At 41.7% G+C, this 23,525-nt stretch overlaps 1 protein-coding gene across 7 annotated transcripts in view; it reads right to left on the bottom strand.

Moving 5' to 3' along the window:
* Window positions 1–23,525, bottom strand: part of TTC23 (tetratricopeptide repeat domain 23) — a 165,182-nt gene that overhangs the window by 80,002 nt on the left and 61,655 nt on the right. For 5 of the 7 annotated variants that reach the window (XM_070358179.1, XM_070358185.1, XM_070358181.1 and 2 more), the window contains 3 exons: window positions 13,332–13,455; window positions 7,798–7,948; window positions 7,483–7,608 (listed from right to left, as the gene is read on the bottom strand). In XM_070358179.1, the coding sequence (XP_070214280.1) occupies window positions 7,483–7,608; window positions 7,798–7,948; window positions 13,332–13,455 (401 nt within the window). Of the gene's footprint in view, window positions 1–7,482; window positions 7,609–7,797; window positions 7,949–13,331; window positions 13,456–15,628; window positions 15,710–22,191; window positions 22,280–23,525 lie in introns of those variants that run through there. The other 2 variants (XM_070358184.1, XM_070358186.1) reach the window with 2 other exon arrangements.

Below are 23,525 nucleotides of genomic sequence, written 5' to 3'. Positions count from 1 at the left end.
TTATGATGTACTCAGATGCTTTAATGTAGGGTCCATTTTACCACCACAGAATCCCTCTGGGAGGCTGATTGGTCCCATCTCAACAGAAAAGGCAAGGGCGGGACTTGTTCAGGGTCCTCCAGCTGGGAGGGCTGGAAGGATGCTGACGTGAACCCAGGGCCACCTGCCTCTCAGGCCATGCTGTCGAATAGACCATGTCACATTCCTTAGAGAAACCCAGGGAGGTGTCCTGCTGATGCTCTGAGGACTATCTACTTATCACAGGCACCCTAGAGAGCTAGTTCGACACAGCAAGCAAGGCCCAGCCAAGTGCTCTCTGGGCAAGCTGCGGAGGACTCCGAACGCGACCAATCACGCAGTCGCAGAGAAAGCTAGGGACAGGCCCCGTGTTCCAGAGCGGCAGTCTCAATAGGGCATCACTATCATGCCATGTAGAAAGATTTTAAAAGGGATGTGTGTGTGTGTATAGGTGCATGAATATCGTGTATCCCTGCTTGTTTAAAGACATTATCTGTGTCTGGGGAATCTATCAGTAATTAGGATAGAAAATAATCCTTAACACTGTAAAAACTTTGCTTGCTTTTCCTAGTGACTATCTTGGCCCCATTTGAAAAAACAACTGTGCACACAGGAACACAAGATTTGGATTCCCTCTCCAAAGTTGAGAAATAATCACTGAATGAAGCAGTGCGGGGACAGAGAAGGGCAGGTGGAAGGAATGACGCTTCAGGCCACAGTCAGGGATGGGAGGCACGGAGCCTGCGTCACCCTCAGCCCTTATCTGTCAGCTCAAGGAGAAGGGAACTGGCCTGGCCTGAAGGGCACCATAAAAGGCGAGGCAGGAGGAGGACGAGGATGCACAGAAAGATGCCCTTTTAGGAGAAACACAAATCCCGCGAGAGCTGCCTAAGACATTATCCTGGTCTTCCACTTCCAAGACAGGGCAAAAAAAAAAAAGCCCTTGTGGTTGTGAGCATAACTGTAGAAACATCCAAAACCAAAGCCCTGTTACTTTCTAAAGCAGATCGGTTTGGACAAAAGAGTCACACTTCAGTGGAGAAATAAAGTTCACGAAAACCATGCAGTTTAAAGACGTATGTTCCAACGAATATGTTAGAGTGAAGAGTAAGGACAAAAAGAAGCAGTGAAGTTTAAAACAACTCCCCTTAAATACAGTAACTTCGGAGGACATCTTGGAACATTAACCTAAATTCTCCGCAGGTATTCAGCACATATGCGTACAAGGCCTGCCATCTGCTGACAAGGTTTGGTACTGCTAGTTTGGAAAGTATTGACGAAGCAGTGGATTTTGTCAGAGGATAATTTACTCAATTTTGTAGCAAGTGCTTAACATTAATTACAAATAACATTAGTCAAGTCTCAACAAATATCAGATCTTGGTCCTCATATCTGTATATATTTCCTATTTTACAATATAAGACAGAACACCTACTTCTGGGCAGGAAGAAATTCTGGACTGGTAGCCCTCCCAGTTACTACTCTCTTCCTCCTGTTAGGTAAATGGAATCATACGGTATGAATTCTTTTCAGTCTCGCTTATTTCATAAATATCATGTTTGTGGGAGTCACCCATCATATTAAGCATAGGAGTATCCTGATCACTTTCTTTCTATGAACAGATCACAATCTTATCTACTCTACTGCTGATGAACATCTGAATTGTTCCTAATTCTCGGCTATTACAAATAGCATAGCTCTGGACGTTCTTGGCTATGTCTTTTGGTGAACATATGTCTGCATTTCTGTTGGGTGTATGTTTGGAAGTGATACTGCTGGGTCATAGAGTATTAAGTATGGACAGAGTAACATGGAAATATATATTACCATATGTAAAATAGCCAGCCAATGGGAATTTGCTGTGTGACTCAGGGAACTCAAACTGTGCTTGGTAACAGCCTAGAGGGGTGGGAAGGGGTGGGATGGGGTGGGAGGTTCAAGAGGGAGGGGACATATGTATACCTATGGCTGATTCCTGTTGATGTATGGCAGAAACCAACACAATACTATAAAGCAATTATCCTTCAATTACAAATAAATAATTTAAAAAAACTTAGTAATAAAGCTAAAATTTTCTAAAGTAGCTACACCAAATAAATTCTAAACAACCACATATGAGCAAACACAGGAGAGCACTACATACTTGCCAACTCGATGCTACAGGTCTTTTAAAAATTTTAGCAATGTTAGTGGAAATGCAGTAGTGTCCTGTGAATTTAATTTTTATTTCCCGGGTGACTAATGAGAGGAATGTCATCTAATACGTTTAATAGCTACGTGGGTATCCTTTTTTTTGAAAGTCTACTGCCGGGAGTTCCCTGGAAGTCCAGTGGTTAGGACTAGGCACTTTCACTGCTGTAGTTCACTACCTGGACGGGGAACTAAGATCCCACAAGCTTCATGGTGCAAAAAAAAAAAAAAAAAAAAAGTTTCTTGCCCACATTTCTATTCAGTTATTTGTCTTTGTTTTATTGACATATAGGAGTTCTGTACAGATTCTAGTTATGAGCCTTTTTCAGTTATATGTATTACCAATAACATCTTCCTCTTTGTTCTTGTCTTGGATGAAATACACACTAATTTAAGTACAGACCAATAGAACATCAAGCAGAAGGGAAGAGGGATTTCCCTGGTGGCTCAGATGGTAAAGAATCCACCCGCAATGCAGGAGACCTGGGTTCGACACTTAGGTTGTGAAGATCCCCTGGAGGAGGGCATGGCAACTGACTCCAGTAGTCTGGCCTGGAGAATCCCCATGGACAGTGGTGCCTTGTGTGCAACAGTCCATGGGATTGCAAAGAGTTGGATATGACTGAGTGACTAGCACACACAGAAGGGAAGGGAGAATTAACATACTTAAGTTCCTTACTTAAGAACTTACTTAAGAATGGTCAAACTACCGCACAATTTCACTCATCTCAACGCTAGCAAACTAATGCTCAAAATTCTCCAAGCTAGGCTTCAACAGTATGTGAACCGAATACTTTCAGATGTTCAAGCTGGATTTAGAAAAGGCAGAGGAACCAGAGATCAAATTGCCAACATCCACTGGATCATAGAAAAAGCAAGAGAATTCCAGAAAAACATTTACTTCTCCTTCATTGACTATGCTAAAGCCTTTGACTGTGTGGATCACAACAAACTGTGGAAAATTCTTAAACAGATGGGACTACCAGACCACCTGACCTGCCTCCTGAGAAATCTGTATGCAGATCAAGAAGTAACAGTTAGAACTGGACATGGAACAACAAACTGGATCCAAATTGCGAAAGAAGTATGTCAAGACTGTATATTGTCACCTGCTTATTTAACTTATATGCAGAATACATCATGGGATTGGCTGGATGAAGCACAAGCTGGGACCAAGATTGCCAGGAGAAATATCAATAACCTCAGATACACAGATGACACCACCCTTATGACAGAAAGCGAAGAGAAACTAAAGAGCCTCTTGATGAAAGTGAAAGAGAAGAATGAAAAAGCTGGCTTAAAACTCAACATTCAAAAAACGAAGATCATGGCATCTGGTCCCATCACCCACATGAATGGGTCCCATACCATTCATGGCAAATAGATGGGGAAACAATGGAAACAGTGACACTTTATTTTCTTGGGCTCCAAAATCACTGCAGATGGTGACTGCAGCCACGAAATTAAAAGAAGCTTGCTCCTTGGAAGAAAAACTATGACCAACCTAGAAAGCATATTAAAAAGCAGAAATATTACTTTACTGACAAAGGTTTGTATAGTCAAAGCTATGAGTTTTCCAGTAGTCAGGTATGGATGTGAGAGTTGGACTATAAAGAAAGCTGAGGGCCAAACAATTGATGCTTTTTAACTGCGATGTTGGAGAATACTCTTGAGATTGTCTCGGACTACAAGGAGATCCAACCAGTCAATCCTAAAGGAGGAGACCAATCCTGAATATTCATTGGAAGGACTGATGGTGAAGCTGAAGCTCCAATACTTTGGCCAGCTGATGTGATCAGAGCCAACTCATTGGAAAAGACCCTGATGCTGGGAAAGATTGAAGACAGGAGGAGAAGGGGATGACAGAGGATAAGAAGGTTGGATGGCATCACCAACTCGATGGACATGAGTTTGAGCAAGCTCTGGGAGTTGGTGATGGACAGGGAGGCCTGGCGTGATGCAGTCCATGAGGTCACCAAGAGTTGGACACGACTGAGCAACTGAATTCAACTGAAGTTCCTTATATTATCTAGAAAGTATTTAATTGACTAATTATATTAGATGTAATACACCAGGGATACAAGCAAAAAATGCTATGGTAATCACTAGAAGAAAAAAATAACATAATGTATAACTCATCAGTTAATATATAGGGAAGCAGAATGACAAAAATATTTGACTAAACTAAAGAAGGCAAGAAAGGAGAAAGAAAAGAACATAAAACTAGTAGGCAAAAGGAAATTAAAAAACTCAAATATATCAATAATTAAACAGAAAATATGAAGGCTGAAAATTAAGAGAAAAAGATAATATAGGAAAATTGATACCAAGAAAGCTGGAGTATCAATTTTAATATCTGCCAAAATAGATTGGGAACAAGTAAGAGCAATATATACTGACAAATAAAATAATGAATGAAGAAGACAGGCTGTTTATCTCTCCTCCCACCCAACAGAATATATTAGAGTATATAAAACAATGACTGGCAGAACCATGGGGGAGCTATAGATGGATCAATAATTATTGTTCAAAATTTAAGCACACTTACCTTAAGAACTAATGTATCAAATTGGCAAAAGATAAAAAAATATATAAATTTGAGTAACAGAATTAATAAAGTTACCATAATATGGAGTTATTAGAACCTTAAACACAATGAGTAAAGAATACAGCTTCCCTTGGTAGCACACTTGGAACATTTACAAAAATTGATTATGGACTAGGTCACAGAGAAGCTTCAGTAAATTTCAAAGAGTTTATCCTATACAAATATGTTTCTTCCCACAATGCAGTAAAATTACAAATTGATAATATCAGAATATTTTTGGAAAAAACCCCATATATCTGCAAACTAGAACACACATCATTTGAATAATCCTTGGATTAAAGACTAATTATAGAGTAAGTTATGAACTTACTAAGACTTGATGTGAGAGACAGTGCTCCATGTTAAAACATGTGGGATGGGTTAAAGTAAGACTCACAGAGACATTTTGGAGAATATCTTTGATATTTTGGTGAGAAAGACTTTCTAAATAAACCTCCAAAGCATAAATCAGAAGGTTAAAAATTAATGAATTTGACTCTAGAAAACTCAAGTTTCACATCATAAAGAACATCATAGACAAAACTAATAAATGAGCAATAGATAAAAGAAAATGTTTGTAGTATTACCAATCTATAATACACAAGAAAATCTCAGTTAACAATAAAAAAATACATGAAATCCCAAAAGAAAAACCAGAAAGAATGCTAACAGGCTGTTCATAGGAGGGGAACCCAAATGGCTAAACTGTACGTGAAGAGGTACTCAAACTCACTAATAAGAGAAAAGTAAGTAGAATTAACAAGTGCTGGTAAAGAATCTACCTACAATGTGGGAGACCTGGGTTCAATTTCTGGGTTGTGAAGATCCCCTAGAGAAGGGAAAGGCTACCCACTACAGTATTCTGGCCTGGAGAGTTCCATGGACTGGATAGTCCATGGGGTTGTAAAGAGTTGGATGTGACTGAGTGACTTTCACTTTTCACTTTTATATGCATCAAGGTGACAAAGGTTAGAAAGACCAACTATGCCAAGGACTGTCGGGGATGTGAGAAAACAGGAATCTGTGTGCCACGCAAGTGGGAGTGCAGATGGGTATAGCAATTGGCTAGTGTGGTGACCTTGAAGTATGAGTGTACCCTGTGACCATGTAATCCTATCCCTGGAGCACAAGCCTCAGAAAAAGTCTCCCTGAGACTCCTAAGTGGAGCTGCACAAGGATATTCATGGCAGCAGCACTGTGGGAGCTGGGCACGAGCCGAATACCACCGCTAGCAGGACGGACACGCACAGGAGGGCAGATGCACTCTACGGAGCACAACAGAGCAGGCCGCGGCACTGCACAGGCAACAGCTGGATAAAAGCCAAGTGGACAAAAGCGAGAAACGGAGTGAGACACACATGGCAAATTCATACAGACCTAAAATGTACAAATGCAGAAAACAATACTATTTATTATTCAGAGATGCAAATTTAAAGACATGGGTCATTGTTTAAAAAGGTGTTTATGAGGGACTTCCCTGGTGGTCCAGGAGTTAATATGCCACCTTCCAAAGCAGGGGGTGAGGGTTCGATCCCTGGTAGGGGACCTAAAATCCCACATGCCTTGAGATCAAAAAACTAAAACATAAAACAGAAAGCAATATTGTAACAAATTCAATAAAAACTTTAAAAATGGGCCACATCAAAAAAATGTTTTAAAAAAAAGGTATCTAAGATATGTACGAGACAGAATGAGAATAAGGATCAGAGATGGAAGGGAAAAACTCAGTTTAAAAAAGGATACCAAAAGTTCGCATGGACTGATGAATTCTCTGTATTTCATATCCAAAAACATTCCCAAATAAATTAACAAGAGTAGACTTATGATCACGTTCCCAGCTTCCATTCATATGGAAGCAGTAGGTGTGCTCCTTCGGGGCCCTTTCCTTCTTAAAAATGAGTCCACTGGGTCCCTGAGGTCCCTTGGGAATCAAGCAGTCTGATTATTAATTTAGTGAATTCTTCCAGCTTGGGTTAAGGGTCGCCATGTAGGTCTGCTGGGGATTCTGTGCTTCTTCTAGAACAGACCTTTCTCTGCCCTCTTCTTTCCACAAACACACCCTTTCAGAGTATGCAAATCCTGTCACCCCACTGCTCTGAGGATTGGCTTGGGGTTGGCCTTTGGAAAGGGATAGATAAGCTGCCCACCCAAGGTTCCTTCCCCAGGCTCCAAGCATTTTCTCTCTTCCACCGGGGTTTACTTGGTGAGTGTAGGGTGGGGTTAGGGAGAATGGGGAACAATCCTCTCATTCTCATGGATTCAGATATCTCTAAGATCTTTCTCCTTTGAGGCTCTAATCATAAAATCAACATATTGAAACAGTTTAGACTAGAACACTAGGGGAGGAAAGGAAAACGGGGCTGGAGGAAGGGAAGGGAATAGGAGTGTGAGGAGCAGGGCAGGGAGAGCAGGCGAGAAAGAGAAAACCAAGAGGATGACACCAGGGCTCTAGGAGCCAGGGCGGGTGTGGGAACACCACACGCCTAGTGACGAGCACCACTTTGATTTGTGTAAGCCTTGGTTGTGGCTGCTCTGACACGACTGTGGTCCCCCCTTTTACTGCTGGAAAACGGCTGTGGAGAAGCCACGGCTATGTCATGGAGAAGCTCCTCCTGTTTGAAGACAGAATTTTCTGGCAAAGAACCTCCAGCAATCACCTATATGGAAAGTCCTAAACCGAAACTTACTGTGCAAATGACAATTTGATCCGCGCTTGAATTTCCATCCATTCTTCTTTTATAATCTTTCCACATTGGAGCATCTCCTTTGAAAGTATCTCTGCCTTTGTCAAATTCTTTGAAGCTTCCTTGAACCTGAGTTGTGTTCAGAAAACTTTATATCTGATGCTGCATTCTGGGGCCCCGGCTCCTGGACATCCTTGGCTCTCATACTGCTCATCACCCTTCCTGAGCCACCTGTCAACTTTTGATTTGGCCTTTAAAATTAAATGCAAGTACTATGAATGGTATTTCTACCTGTAAAGATTAGAGGCAAAAGGATACTTCTGAAGGGAGAGTAAGGCTTGCCCCAGGGTATGGAACAGCTCAACCGAACACTTGAAAACATCTGTATTGTCACTGTATGGAGGCGCAATGGAGCTGGTGAGGATTTCTTTGGCTTTTTCTGCATGTTGTTTTGCTTGTAGTGACATTCCTGTGGACAAAAAAAAAGAAAGGAAGTCTCAGTTTCTCTTTCACTTCAGTTGGACAGGAATATAGTTGATTTTGGCCGGGGAATCTAATGCGGTGACTTCACATATCTGCATCTGGCATGTGGAGTTGTTTCAGGGCAGCATGAAATAACCATCATAACTGGAAGAAACAGTCATTGGAAGTTCTCAAGATAAAAATTTTTCCTCCACATGTTCTTTTTGGAAATCAACAGAATAAGCAGAAACTGAACAGCTCTGAAACTTCACCAGTATCAGATACAAAATGTTATAAATAATTATAAAAAACAAAAGGAATTTACAAAGACTGCAGCATTCTGGGAAGGAAATAAAATGTTCATAGATTTTACTCCTGGCTTTGTGATACCAATCTTAATGGAATACTAAAAATTCTGAATCTTCTGCTCACCCATCCATAATCATAACTTTAAAGTTGCTTTAATATAATACAAATATGATGATATCTACCAAGACTGACAAACAATTCCAATGAGATAAGGGGCTAATGTGCTACCATCTCTTATTTCCATGTGGTAAGCACATGGAGTTTAAAAACCAGTTACTACCAAGAACTAATTCCCAGTGGGTTCTAGTGTTCTCCCACTGGCATATTCATTTGTGGAAAAGGTGATATTAGGAGTATCAGGACTTCTCACTTTCCCATACCCTCACCTTCTTCCCTGCAACAACATACCCCTCCACTCATATCCCAATACTCCTGGTCTTACATTCTTCATTACAAGGAATTGTACTTTCAATCTCTAAAAATAAATAAATAAATAAATAGAGCTGTCAAAATGTGAAGTTCATTCTGCTCCTATGTCTATAAAACAGAATAGATTTTCTGATGGAGAAAATCCAGGGCATGCATTTGCTGTATCAGTCAGGGAACTCAAACAGGGGCTCTGTGATAGGCTGAAGGATGTGATGGGGGGGAAGATGGGAGGGAGGGGACATGGGTGTACCGATGGCTGATTCTTGCTGATGTATCACAGAAAAACACAAAATTCTGTAAAGCAATTATCCTTCAATTAAAAAATTAAAAAAAGAAGAAGAAATAAATAAATACAGGCAAAAAGAGAAAAATCCAGGGTATGCTATTTTTGTAGGAGCACTTACAGAATTTTGTCTTTTTTTTTTTAAAGCACATAATCAACCTACCAGAAATTTATTAGTGCCAATAACATATGCAATATTATAAAAGACATGATCAGTTCAGTTTAGTTCAGTCACTCAGTCGTGTCTGACTCTTTGTAACCCATGGACTGCAGCATGCCAGGCTTCCCCGTCCATCACCAACTCCCGAAGCTTGCTCAAACTCATGTCCATCGAGTTGGTGATGCCATCCAACCATCTCATTCTCTGTTATCCCTTTTCCTCCTGCTTTCAATCTTTCCCAGCATAAGGGTCTTTTTCAATGAGTCAGTTGTTCGCATCAGCTGGCCAAAGTATTGGAGTTTCAGCTTCACCATCAGTTCTTCCAATGAATATTCAGGACTGATTTCCTTTAGGATTGACAGGTTGGATCTCCTTGCAGTCCAAGGGACTCTCAAGAATCTTCTCCAACACCACAGTTCAAAAGCATCCATTCTTCGGTGCTCAGCTTTCTTTATGATCCAACTCTCATATTCATATGTGACTACTGGAAAAACCATAGCTTTGACTATAGAAACCTTTGTCAGCAAAGTGATGTCTCTGGTTTCTAATATGCTGTCTAGGTTGGTCATAGCTTTTCTTCCAAAGAGTAAGTATCTTTTAATTTTGTGGCTGCGGTCACCATCTGCAGTGATTTTGGAGCCCCAAAATATAAAGTCTGTCACTGTTTCCATTGTTTCCCCATCTATTTGCCATGAAGTGATGGGACCAGATGCCATGATCTTAGTTTTCTGAATGTTGAGTTTTAAAGCAACTTTTTCACTCTCCTCTTTCACTTTCATCAAGAGGCTCTTTAGTTCTGCTTCGCTTTCTGCCATGAGGGTAGTGTCATCTGTGTATCTGAGGTTTTTTATATTTCTCCTGGCAATCTTGATTCCAGCTTGTGCTTCATCCAGCCCAGCCTTTCTCATGATGTACTTTGCATATAAGTTAAATAAGCAGGTGACAATATACAGCCTTGATGTACTCCTTTCCCGATTTGGAACCAGTCTGTTCCATGTCCAGTTCTAACTGTTGCTTCCTGACCTGCATACAGATTTCTCAAGAGGCAGGTAAGGCAGTCTGGTATTCTCATCTCTTTCAGAATTTCCCACAGTTTATAGTGATCCACACAGTCAAAGGCTTTGGCACAGTCAATAAAGCAGTAGATGTTTTTCTGGAACTCTCTTGCTTTTTTGATGATCCAACAGATGCTGGCAATTTGACCTCTAGTTCCTCTGCCTTTTCTAAATCCAGCTTGAACATCTGGAAGTTCACGGTTCACATACTCTTTAAGCCTCACTTGGAGAATTTTGAGTATTACTTTGCTAGTGTGTGAGATGAGTGTAATTGTGCAGTAGTTTGAACATTCTTTGACATTGCCTTTCTTTGGGATTGGAATGAAAACTGACCTTTTCCAGTCCCATGCCCACTGCTGAGTTTTCCAAATTTGCTGGCATTTTGGGTGCAGCACTTAACAGCATCATCCTTTAGGATTTGAAATAGCTCAACTGGAATTCCATCACCTCCACTAGCTTTGTTCATAGTGATGCTTCCTGAGGCTCACTTGACTTTACATTCCAGAATGTCTGGCTCCAGGTGAGTGATCACACCATTGTGGTTATCTGGGTTGTGAAGATCTTTTTGGATAGTTCTGTGTTTCTTGCCACCTCTTCTTTACATCTTCTGCTTCTGTTAGGTCCACACCATTTCTGTCCTATACTGTGCTCATCTTTGCATGAAATATTCCCTTGGTATCTCTGATTTTCTTGAAGAGATCTCTAGTCTTTCCTATTCCATTGTTTTCCTCTATTTCTTTGCATTGATCATGGAGGAAGGCTTTCTTATCTCTCCTTGTTATTCTTTGGAACTCTGCACTCAAATGGGTTTACAGTTCCTTTTCTCCTTTGCTTTTAGCTTCTCTTCTTTTCTCAGCTATTTGTAAGGCCTCAAACAACCATTTGTCTATTTCTTCAAGGAACTTGGAACTCAACCTACTGGAGGCAGCATGGGTTGAGGTTCAAGAATGCTAGCCCTGAAATCACACTGCCCAGATTTCCTGCTCCATCAGTTACCCAGAAATTTTGGCCTTATCTTTTTGGACTGTAGACAGAGAAAATAACATTACCTGCCTCATAGCACAGTAGTGAAGTGTGTGTGTGTGTGTATGTGTTAACTCACTTCAGTCGTGTCTGACTCTTTGCGACCCCATGGACTATAGCCCATCAGGCTCCTCTGTCCATGGGATTCTAAGCAAGAATACTGGAGTGGATTGCCATGCCCTTCTCCAGGGGATCTTCTGGATTCAGAGATTGAACCTACGCCTTTTAAGTCTCCTGCATTGGCATGAAGGTTCTTTACCATTAGCGCCATCTGGTGATGATTAAATGAAATTATATGTGGAAAATATCATGGTGCCTGGCACTCAATGAGACCTCAGTAACTAGTAGATACTGCTTTTATTTTAATTTGAGTAAAAAAAAAGTCCATAATGAAGAAAGGTAGGACTTCTTCAGACTGTGGTGGGAAAGCATCACTTAAAATCCCAGATGCCAGGACATTTGCACTGGCAACCAAAATCCTAGATCTGAGTCTTGGGTCAGCTATTAATGGTCTGACCTGGGGCAGCCTGTTTCAAATCAAACTAGTTGTTTCCTCTGAATCTAGAAAACAGGGGGTAGAGGGGTGTGGTTTGAACTAGATGATCTTCAAGGTCCCCTCTGGCTCTAACAGTCTTTGATCTAACAGGTAGGACCAGTCTACCTGTTAGGTTCGGCTAAGTTTATTGGGTGGCAGTTGTAAGCATAGCATTGTGGTGTTTTCCACTTCACTTCATTTACTCACTCACTGGGCTGATCCATGATGCTGGGAAGGCAGCAGCATCATTATCAGTATCATCTCTTTTCAGCTGAAGGGACAGAGACGTGCTCTTGTGCGTCTTGTCCATGGTTGCCAGTCTGTGTTTTTGCCTTCTCTGCATCTATTCTCCCTTGCCCTCTTTTCTTTTGAGAATGCCCCTGCACACTCAGTCCACATGATTTAGCCAAGGCCAGCCTCTCCCCCAGGATCCAATGGAAGCAAAGTCAGGTCTTGCCAATCAGACCATGTGTGTATGCTCAGTTGCTAGGTCATGTCCGACTTTTGGCAAGCCCATGGACTGCAGCCTGTCAGGCTCCTCTGCCCACAGGATTCTCCAGGCAAGAATACTGGGGTGGGGGTTGCCATTTCCTCAGACTAGTTCTTGTCTTTGGCATACAACCCAAGTCATCCCAATAAGAATCCCCAAACTGTGAGATTTTGGTTAAGATACATTCTTTTTTATCCTGGGAATGCTGAGGAGGGAAACCTGAAGCTGCTGGCAACCTTGCTGCCACCAATGTGGGCAAAGTTGGGCTAAGAATGGAGCCAATACAGAGGAAAGCAGAGTCAAGTGCTGGAGAAAGAGAGGAATGGAAATCTGATCATGTTGTTTGAAAACGTGGATCTGGCTAAGTCTGCTGCTGCTGCTGCTAAGTCGCTTCAGTCGTGTCCGACTCTGTGCGACCCCATAGACGGCAGCCCATCAGGCTCCCCCGTCCCTGGGATTCTCCAGGCAAGAACACTGGAGTGGGTTGCCATTTCCTTCTCCAATGCATGAAAGTGAAAAGTGAAAGTGAAGTCGCTCAGTCGTGTCCGACTCTTAGTGACCCCATGGACTGCAGCCTACCAGGCTCCTCCGTCCATGGGATTTTCTAGGCAAAAATACTGGAGTGGGGTGCTATTGCCTTCTCCACTGGCTAAGTCTACAGTAAGACTTACCCTTGGATTTTAAGGTGTATGAATCAATAAGTTACCTTTTGCTTACTGCCAGCTTGATTTAGCCTTTTATTTTGGGGGGAGGGGTTTGGTCTCACAGGCAAGAGATTTTCCATCAATACATATATGAATGGATTCTATTTTAGGCTCCGACTCTAGACCCTAGGCCATTTCTACAATGCCTTCAAAGCTAACAAATCAATTTTCTCCTAAGAACTGTTTTTAAGATCATAAAGAATAAAGCTCTGCAGGGCTAAAATCTTCCTTCTCTTTTTTGCATATTATATTAGAAAATCATATTGGCTGTGAAAGGAAATGGCTTCTCAATGTGTGGAGAGGAGAACATCTAAGAACACCTGACCCTCCTAAAGTTAAGCCAAGTCTGGGAAAAAAGCAGAAACCAGCCAGCTGATCCTCCACAGCCTGAGGCAGACTCACCTTTCAGCTGAAGATAACCCTTAGCCAGGTTAACGTGTGCCTCGGCCAGCTTCCAGTGGGAATCACCGTAGCAGATCCTTGTCAGAGCCATGCAGTGCACAAGCTCGTGGAGAGCCTTTTTGTACTGAAGGAAGGAAAAACAGGCCCACTAGTTAGACAACAAGGTACAAAATTAATGTGTACTTTTATCCATTCAATATACATTTACAGAGTGATGATTATGGGCCAGGCATGGTTCTAAATATGTGTGATACATCAGAGAACAAAATTAAGATCTGATTTGGGTGGCAGGGTATTCTTCTGGTTGGGTGAAATAGACAATATACATTTAAAAACTGGTAAAATTTATAGTACATTTAAGTTTATAGTACAAAGATATGTTTTTGGTGGCAGGGTATTCATCTGGCTGGGTGAAATAGACAATATACATAAAAAAGAGTAAAATTTATAGTACATTTAAGTTTATAGTAAATAGTGGAAAATGTTATGGAATAAAGAAGCTGCCCATAAATGACCAGCTCCTACATCTTCAGACACAAGTAGGCCAGTGGTGGTAGTTTTCAAATAACACCCTCTAGCTCTCAATTCAAACATCTTCTTTAGTAGCTAGGATATTAGCACAGCCAATGAGGTCAGCAGGACTTTGCAAGCAGATTTTGTTAAAAGAGTAAGAAGCACATTTTCATCCAGTGCCAGGACAAAGAGAATAGTGAATGGTGTGGATTCCAGCTCCAGGTTAGCTTAGAGCAGCAATATTCTCAAAGCAAGGCTGGTGGTTTTAAAATACAGCTCTGAAATTCTTTGACACTCCTTCCATCCAGAGACGGTGGTCTATGTCCCTTTTCTTTGAATCTGGGTTTATGACTGCTTGGTTAAACTAACGTGGAGGCAGTGAGGCAGCACCACTTTTCGGGCCCAGGCCTTAAAGAACTGGCAGCTTCTACTCTCTGTCTCCCCTTAGGTACTCACTCCTGGAACTTGCTATGAGCTGAAAGGTGTCTCCCACCCTCAGACTCATTTGTTGGAGTGCTAAGTACTTCAGAATATAACTGCATTTGGAGAGATGAACTTTGAAGAGGTGAAGAAGTTAAAATGAGGCCATCACAATGGGGGCCTCATCTAATATACTGGTGTCCTTATAAGAAGAGAAGGAGACACGAGAAATGGGCACACAGAGAAATGCTTTGTGAGGACACAGAAGGCAGGAGTCAGCAAGGCATGGAGAGAGGGTGCTGAATAAAACCAACCCTTTCAACACCTTGACCTTAGACTTCTAGGCTCCAGAACTGTGAGAAAACAAACTTTCTTGGTTGAAGCCACCCAGTCTGTGGCATTTTGCCACAGCAGCCCCAGAAGACTAACAGCTTAACCATGATTTCATGAGGAAGCCTAAGCGGCCCCACAGAGAGGCCTCCACAGAAAGGAGCTGATGACAGCGTCCGTCAGCTGCAGAACACTGCCACCCTGGCAGCAGATGCTCCACACCTGCTGAGCCCAGCTGATGCTGTATGGAGTAGAGCTGACCAGACCCCACTGAGCTCTGCACAAACTGCAGGTTCATGAGCAAAATTAATCACTGTTTTTGTTGTACACCACCAAGTCTTAGTCTAAGACTGCCTACTCAGGTGGCACTAGTGGTAAAGAACCAGCCTGCCAATGCAGGAGACATAACAGATGAGGGTTCAATCCCTGGGTCGGGAAGATCCCCTGGAGGAGGGCATGGAAACCCACTCCAGTATTCTTGCCTGGAGAATCCCGTGGACAGAGGAGCCTGGCAGGCTACAGTCCATAGGGTTGCAAGGAATCCAACATGACTGAAGCGACTTAACACACACACACACGTACGTCTTGGGATGTGATATAGCAATAGGTAGCTGGAATAGCAAAAGAGGAGGTAGAAGGTACGCAGCCTAAGGGAGTAAAGCAGAGGAAGAATGGTAAGAATAAGGACAGAGTTGTGTAGAAAACCCAGGAGAAGACCCAGGATACCCGACCCTCCCGGTCAATGCCTAAGCTCAAAGGACTTGCACTTCCACACAGTTTCTATGTGGGTTAGAAACACTTTCACTGTGAAACATTCCCTTGACAAGAGTACATGGCCAGATACTTGACCCCAAGACAGCTGCTTTTCTGATTTAGCAAGAGAAGCTGAGGGCACACTGTGCTCACTCCACAGTGATAAAGGAAGATGGAGCTGTGTTTTTTTCCTATATGTAGTATAGTAAAAGTAACACTTTTCTTACTACAAAAATAATATATGCTCTTTATCAAAATGTTGCTGTTGTTTAGTCACTAACCTGTGTCCGATTCTTTCAAGACTCCATGGACTGTAGCCAACCAGGCTCTTCTGTCCACGGGATTTCCCAGGCAAGAATACTAGAGTGGGTTGCCATTTCCTTCTCCAGGGAATCATCCTGACCCAGAGATCAAGCTTGCATCTCCTGCATTGGCAGGCAGATTCTTTACCACTGAGTCAACAGGGAAGGCCCATTATCAAAATACAAGTGAGCAAACAAAAGAAGGAAAAAAGAAAAGTCACCTGCCATTGCACCTCTTCAAGATAAGTAGGTAGCTAAATCTCTTTCTATTCTTCATTCTTGTGAATCTATATATCTTTTTCTTTTTAAAAATACGCTTATAAGCTACATACCTGTTTGCAACTTGTTTTCACAATTTGTGAACATTTCTCCATATCATGTTTTGTGATAATTTTTAATGGCTGTACAGTATTTTACTGTATGGATATATCATAAATGAGTTATTCAACCCACAAATATTTAAGCACTTAGGTTGTTTTAGAAATTTTTTCTCTCTGAACATCCTGTGTGGATAGCTTTGTTCATATCTGTAAGTATTTTCTTAGAATGAATTCCTGGGAACATGACAATTGGGTAAAGGATATGCAAAGCCCTGAGGCTTTGCTGGAGTTTGCTAGACAGCTTCCATGAGCAGCTGCTTCCATCCCACATCTCCCTTCCAGTGTGGCATGTGAGCATGAAATGCCCCTTACACAGTGCCCAGCACTAGTTGGGGGTTAACTTGCCAATTTGTCAGTTAGCTATTTCTCCTTGTTTTAGTTTTCATTTTTTTTCCTGCAAAGCTAGTAAGGCTGAACATCTTCATGTGTTTATTGGCTTCATGTGTGTGTATTTCTTCTTTTGGGAAACATCTTTTTATGGCCTCTAAGAGCCAGGAAATTTAGGGAATGGCTTCCTTGGACACAGAGCAAATGAACACAGTGTATGAGAAAGAAATAAATTATAAAAACATTGAGAAGTCTAGATAGACAGTTTGCCAAAAAGAGAGGGGGACCTGATCTGATGGTGAATCTGTCCCAACCACAAGATTCCAAGGAAGGGCTATATGCAGCTGAGAGTCTGCCTCTCAGATCACAGCCTGGGTCCTCACTATCTGCATCAGGGACCAGGGCCAATGCCTAAGCTCGAAGGACTTGCACCTCCACACAGTTTCACTTTGAAACTGTGGCCTGTCCTCTCTCTGCTTTTTTATTTGCTAGAATGTGTAGTCCAGATATCCTTTTTTGATTTTCCAAACTTTACCCTGCCGGTTCCAGTGGCTTTAGCCAACAGGCCTGGGTAAGAGGTAGAAGAGAAGTATGTGTAGGCAGACAATCTCAGAACTGGGATGAGCCTCATAAATAATCTAGTTGATCTCCTCAATTTAAGGAAGGAAAGTAAGACCAGAAAGGCAAAACGATTTACCACCAAGTGGCAGAATCAGAACTCACAGTCAAGCTCCTTGATGCAAAGTCCAGAGCTCTTCCCACAACATCATTCTTCATATTAAAACACGCAACTCTGAGGATCAGTTTGGCCATAAATGGCCAAATGGGCATTTCATAAACAGCTCTTGGTATCTAAATACTATTCTCTACTAGGATGAAACAGCATTCCCTGAAACCACAGCTGGAACAGGGAAAGTACAAGATGAAACCAAAAAATCTTGTTGTGCCTGAAATCAAGGAAAGAATTATAGGGACGTATCAAGAACTCAGAAGCCAGACTGAAGGGGCTCCCACAGCAAATATACAATAATTTAAGTTTTGACGATGATAATGGATTGTAACACATTGAAAAATAGGATTTCTTGAACCCATATTGATATAAACAAATGAACAATGATGTGTGAAGAAGGGAAAGCTCTTCCCTGTAAAATGAATGCTAATAAACAAATATTGAAAGCATGGCAAAGTCAGAGAATCACCATTGGACAAACATCATAGCAATAACTGATTCAGGTGAGAATCATCAATGCATGTTAAAAGTAAGGGGTGAAGTTTTGATGAGGAATAGGATATATTTATAGTGTTAATGATTCTCCCTACAGGATACTGATTAATTGCAAATGGAAGAATAATAATTCTACAATGAAGAAACCTTCCAGATAGCACCTTAACCAAGTTATCAAATTTAGCATCATAGTAATGAGGCAAACAGACATCATACGCCTCCTAGTAAGATGCACCAGAAAGGGCCCTTTTTTCAGTTGTGTGGGATTTCTGCCCCAAATATATAATCTGATTCTAATCATCAAGAAAACACATGACAAATTCAAATTGGGGGGTATTCTACAAAACAGTTGGAGTATACGTTTGCGGCACCCAACAAATTCTTTTGTTGAAGCCCTAACCCCCCAATGGGGCATGTGGAGATAAGGCCTCTAAAGATGTAACTAAGGTGACATGAGGTCATAAAGGTGGGGCCCTGATCCAATAGGATTAGTGTCCTTTTGAGAAGGCACACCTTTCCCTCCTCCTTCCCCTACCCTCCATGCACAAAGGGGAGGCCATGTGAGGACACAGATTGAGGGTGGTGGTCTACAGCCCAAGGGGTGAGTTCTCACCACACCGCAGCTCTGCTGGCTCCTTGATCCTGGACTTCCAGTTTCCAGGATTGTGAGGAGTAAATTTCTGTTGTTTAGGCTACCCAATCTGTAGTATTCTATTATAGCAGCCCAAGCAGACTAATACAGTACTTTTTACAAATATCAAAATTGTGGAAGACACAGACAGGCTAAGGAACTGATCTGACAGATTTGTTGGTGTTTTGTGCTTGTGCTCAGCCATGTCTGATTCTTTGCAGCCTGCCAGGCTTCTCTATGGAATTCTCCAGGTAAGAATACTGGAGTGGGTTCCCATCTCCTGCTCCAGGGGATCTTCCTGACCCAGGATTGAACCTGCCATTCTTGCATTGGCACGTGGGTTATTTACCACCGAGCCACCTAGGAACTGCTTTTCTAATAGATTAAAGGATACTAAAGAGACCTTGTGGCTCAGCTGGTAAAGAATCCACCTGTAATGTGGGAGACCTGGGTTTGATCCCTGGGTTGGGAAGATCCCCTAGAGAATTCAGGAATGGGTACCCACTCCAGTATTCTGGCCTGGAGAATTCCATGGACTGTATAGCCCATGGGGTCACAGAGTCAGACATTACTAAGTGACTTTCACTCACTCAAACTCACTCACTCAAAAAGACATAATAATTCTAGTCAGCATGATTTCATGGACTAAAACATGACTCTGTCTAATATTTTTTCCTATAAAAGATATTACTGAGATAATTGGAGGAATATGAATAAGGTTTATAGATTAGATAATAATATGTACCAATATTAATTTCCTAAGGATTAAAGATTTACTAAGCATAGCCCCACCCATCAGAACAAGACACAGTTTCCCCCTCAGTCAGTCTCTCCCATCAGGAAGCATCCATAAGCCTCTTATCCTCATCCATCAGAGGGCAGACAAAATGAAAACCACAATCCAGAGAACTAACCAAGATGATCATAGGGACCACAGCCTCGTCTAACTCAGTGAAACTTGGGAGCTGTGTAGGGCCACCCAAGATGGACAGGTCATGGTGGAGAGTTCTGACAAAACATGGTCCACTAGGGAAGGGAATGGCAAACCCCATCAGTACTTTTGCCTTGAGAACCCCATGAACAGTATGAAAAGGCAAAAAGATAGGACACTGAAGATGAACTCCCCAGGTCAGTAGGTGCCTAATATGCTACTGGAGATCAGTGGAGAAATAACTCCAGAAAGAATGAAGAGACGGAGCCAGAGCAAAAACAATACCCAGTTGCGGATGTGACTGGTGATTGAAGTAAAGTCTGATGTTACAAAGAACAGTACTGTATAGGAACCTGGAATGTTAGGTCCAATGTTAGGTCAATTTAGGGTAAATTGAAAGTGGTCAAACAGGAGACAGCAAGAGTGAACATGGATATTTTAGGAATCAGTGAACTAAAATGGACTGGAATGGGTGAATTTAACTCAGATGACCATTATATATACTACTGTGGGCAAGAACCCCTTAAAAGAAATGGAGTAGCCCTCACAGTCAACAAAAGAGTGAGAAATGCAGTACTTGGACGCAATCACAAAAACGACAGAATGATCTCTGTTCGTTTCCAAGGCAAATCATTCAATATCACAGTAATCCAAGTCTATGCCCCAACCAGTAATGCTGAAGAAGCTGAAGTTGAACAGTTCAATGAAGACCTACAAGACCTTCTAGAACTAACACCCAAAAAAGATGTCCTTTTCATTATAGGGGATTGAAATGCAAAAGTAGGAAGTTAAAAGAGACATGGAGTAACAGGCAAATTTGGCCTTGGAGTACAAAATGAAGCAGGGCAAAGGCCAACAGAGTTTTGCCAAGAGAATGCATTGGTCATAGCAAACACCCTCTTCCAACAACACAAGAGAAGACTGCACATGGAGTCACCAGATGGTCAACACCGAAATCAGATTGATTATATTCTTTGCAGCTAAAGATGGAGAAGCTCTATACAGTCAGCAAAAACAAGACCAGGAGCTGACTGTGGCTTAGATCATAAACTCCTTATTGCAAAATTCAGACTTAAATTGAAGAAAGTAGGGAAAACCACTAGACCATTCAGGTATGACCTAAATCAAATCCCTTACGATTATACAGTGGAAGTGACAAACAGATTCAAGGGATTAGATCTGATAGAGTGCCTGAAGAACTATGGATGGAGGTTCATGACATTGTACAGGAGGCAGTGATCAAGACCATCCCCAAGAGAAAGAAACGCAAAAAGGCAAATGGTTGTCTGAGGAAGCCTTACAAATAGCTGAGAAAAGGAGATAAGTGAAAGGCAAAGGAGAAAAGGAAAGATATACCCATTGAATGCAGGGTTCCAAAGAATAGCAAGGAGAGATAAGAAAGGCTTCCTCAGTGATCAGTGCAAAGAAATAAAGGAAAATAATAGAGTGCGAAAGACTACAGATCTCTTCAAGAAAATTAGAGATACCAAGGGAACATTTCATGCAAAGATGGGCTCGATAAAGGACAGAAATGATATGGACCTAACAGAAGTGAAGATGTGAAGAGGAGGTGGCAAGAATACATAGAAGAACTATACAAAAAAGCTCTTCACAACCCTGATAAACACAATGGTGTGATCACTCACCTAGAGCCAGACATCCTTGAATGCAAAGTCAAGTGGGCCTCAGGAAGCATCACTATGAACAAAGCTAGTGGAGGTGATGGAATTCCAATTGAGCTATTTCAAATCCTAAAAGATGATGCTGTTAAGTGCTGCACCCAGTATGACAGGAAATTTAGAAAACTCAGCAGTGGGCACAGGACTGGAAAAGGTCAGTTTTCATTCCAATCCCAAAGAAAGGCAATAGCAAAGAATGCTCAAACTACTGCACAATTGCCCTAATCTCATATGCTATCAAAGTAATGTTCAAAATTCTCCAAGCCAGTTTTCAACAATATGAACTTTCAGATGTTCAAGCTGGATTTAGACAAGGCAGAGGAACCAGAGATCAAATTGCCAATATCTGTAGGATCATCAAAAAAGCAAGAGAGTTCCAGAAAAACATCCACTTCTGCTTTATTGACTATGCCAAAGCCTTTGACTGTGTGGATCATAACAAACTGTGGAAAATTCTGAAAGAGATGGGAATGCCAGATCACCTTACCTGCCTTCTGAGAAATCTGCATGGAGGTCAAGAAGTAAAAGTTAGAATCAGAGCTATTTCAAATCCTAAAAGATGATGCTGTTAAGTGCTGCACCCAATATGACAGGGAATTTAGAAAGCTCAGCAGTGGGCACAGGACTGGAAAAGTTTTCAATCCAATCCCAAAGAAAGACAATGCCAAAGAATGCTCAAACTACCATACAATTGCACTCAGTTGCTGGCAAAATAATGCTTAAAATTCTCCAAGCCAGGCTTCAATAATAGTATGTGAACTGTGAACTTCCAGATGATCAGGCTGGATTTTAAAAGGGCAGAAGAACTGGAGATCAAACTGCCAACATCCATTGGATCATAGAAAAATCAAGAGAGTTCCAGAAAAACATCTACTTCTGCTTTATTGACTATGCCAAAGCCTTTGACTGTGGATCGCAACAAACTGGTGGAAAATTCTTCAAGATATAGAAATACCAGACCACCTTACCTGCCTCCTGAGAAATCTGTATGCAGGTCAAGAAGCAACAGTTAGAACTGGACATGGAATACAGACTGCTTCCAAATTGGGAAAGGCATACATCAAGGCTGTATATTGTTACCCTGCTTATTTAAATTATATGCAGAGTATATCGTGCAAAATGCCAGGCTGGATGAAGCACATGCTGGAATAAAGTTTTCTGGGAGAAATATCAATAACCTCAGATATGCAGATGACACCACAATTATGGCAGAAAGTGAAGAGGAACTAAAGAGCCTCTTGATGAAAGTGAAAGAGGAGAGTGAAAAATTTGATAAAACTCAAGATTCAGAAAACTAAGATTATGGCATCCAGTCCATCACTTCATGGCAAATAAACGGAGAAACAATGGAAACAATGACAGACTTTACCTTTTTGGGCTCCAAAATCACTGCTGATGGTGACTTCAGCCATGAAATTAAAAGACGCTTGCTCCTTGGAAGAAAAGCTATGACAAACCTAGACAGCATTATTAAAAAGCAGAGACATTACTTTGCCAACAAATGTCTGTCTAGTCAAAGCTATGGTTTTTCCAGTAGTCATGTATGGATGTGAGAGTTGGACTATAAAGAAAGCTTGCTGCTGCTGCTGCTGCTGCGTCGCTTCAGTCGTGTCCGACTCTGTGCGATCCCATGGACTGCAGCCTACCAGGCTTCTCCGTCCATGGGATTCTCCAGGCAAGAACACTGGAGTGGGTTGCCATTTCCTTCTCCAATGCATGAAAGTGAAAAGTGAAAATGAAGTCGCTCAGTCGTGTACGACTCCTAGTGACCCCATGGACTGCAGCCTACCAGGCTCCTCCATCCATGGGATTTTCCAGGCAAGAGTACTGGAGTGGGGTGCCATTGCCTTCTCCGAAAGAAAGCTTAGGGTTGAACAACAGATGCTTTTGAACTGTGGTGCTGGAGAAGACTCTTGAGAGTCCTTTGGACTGCAAGGAGATCCAACCTGTCAATCCTAAAGGAAATCAGTCCAATATTCATTGGAATGACCGATGCTGAAACTGAAACTCCAATACTTTGGGCACCTGATGCAAAGAACTAACTCACTGGAAAAGACCCTGATGCTGGGAAAGATTGAAGGTGGGAGGAAAAGGGCACAACAGAGGATGAGATGGTTGGATGGCATCACCAACTCACTTGAGTGAGCTCTGGGAGTTGCTGATGGACAGGGAGGCCTGGCATGCTGCAGTCCATGGGGTTGCAAATAGTTGGACATGACTGAGCAACTGAACTGAAATGAACTTCAATAATTGTAGTGTGGGTGTGTTGGAGAAATTCCTTTATTCTTAGGAAATAGGCACTGACATCTTTAGGGGGTAAAAGACCATGTATTTTTAACTTACTGTCTGATATTCAGAAAAATAATGGCAGTGTGTGTGAAGAAATGTAAAGTAAATGTTACCAATTGGTACATCTTACAACTTTTCTGTAAGTTGATAAGTTTTTTATAGTAAAAAATTACCAAAGAATGGTATTTCAAGAGGCAAATAGTCAAGTTAATACTTTCTTAAAAACACTTTAAAGGCTTCCTAGGGCACTTGAGACTTGGAAAGACTTGCCTCTCCAGTGGCATTTCACATCTGCCCAAAGCTTCTTCTCATTACTTCACACAGTTACGCTGCTTGTGCCAAACCAAAATTTTATGTGTGCTGTTCCCTCTCCCTAGAGCTCCTCTTCCTCAGCTCCTCAGTGCTGGATCCTTC

This window comes from Bos mutus, chromosome 21 (assembly GCF_027580195.1).
Source record: "Bos mutus isolate GX-2022 chromosome 21, NWIPB_WYAK_1.1, whole genome shotgun sequence".
Lineage (NCBI taxonomy): Eukaryota > Metazoa > Chordata > Mammalia > Artiodactyla > Bovidae > Bos > Bos mutus.
Note: the sequence above shows the minus strand (reverse complement) of the source record. Positions and strands in the feature narration are given on the sequence as shown.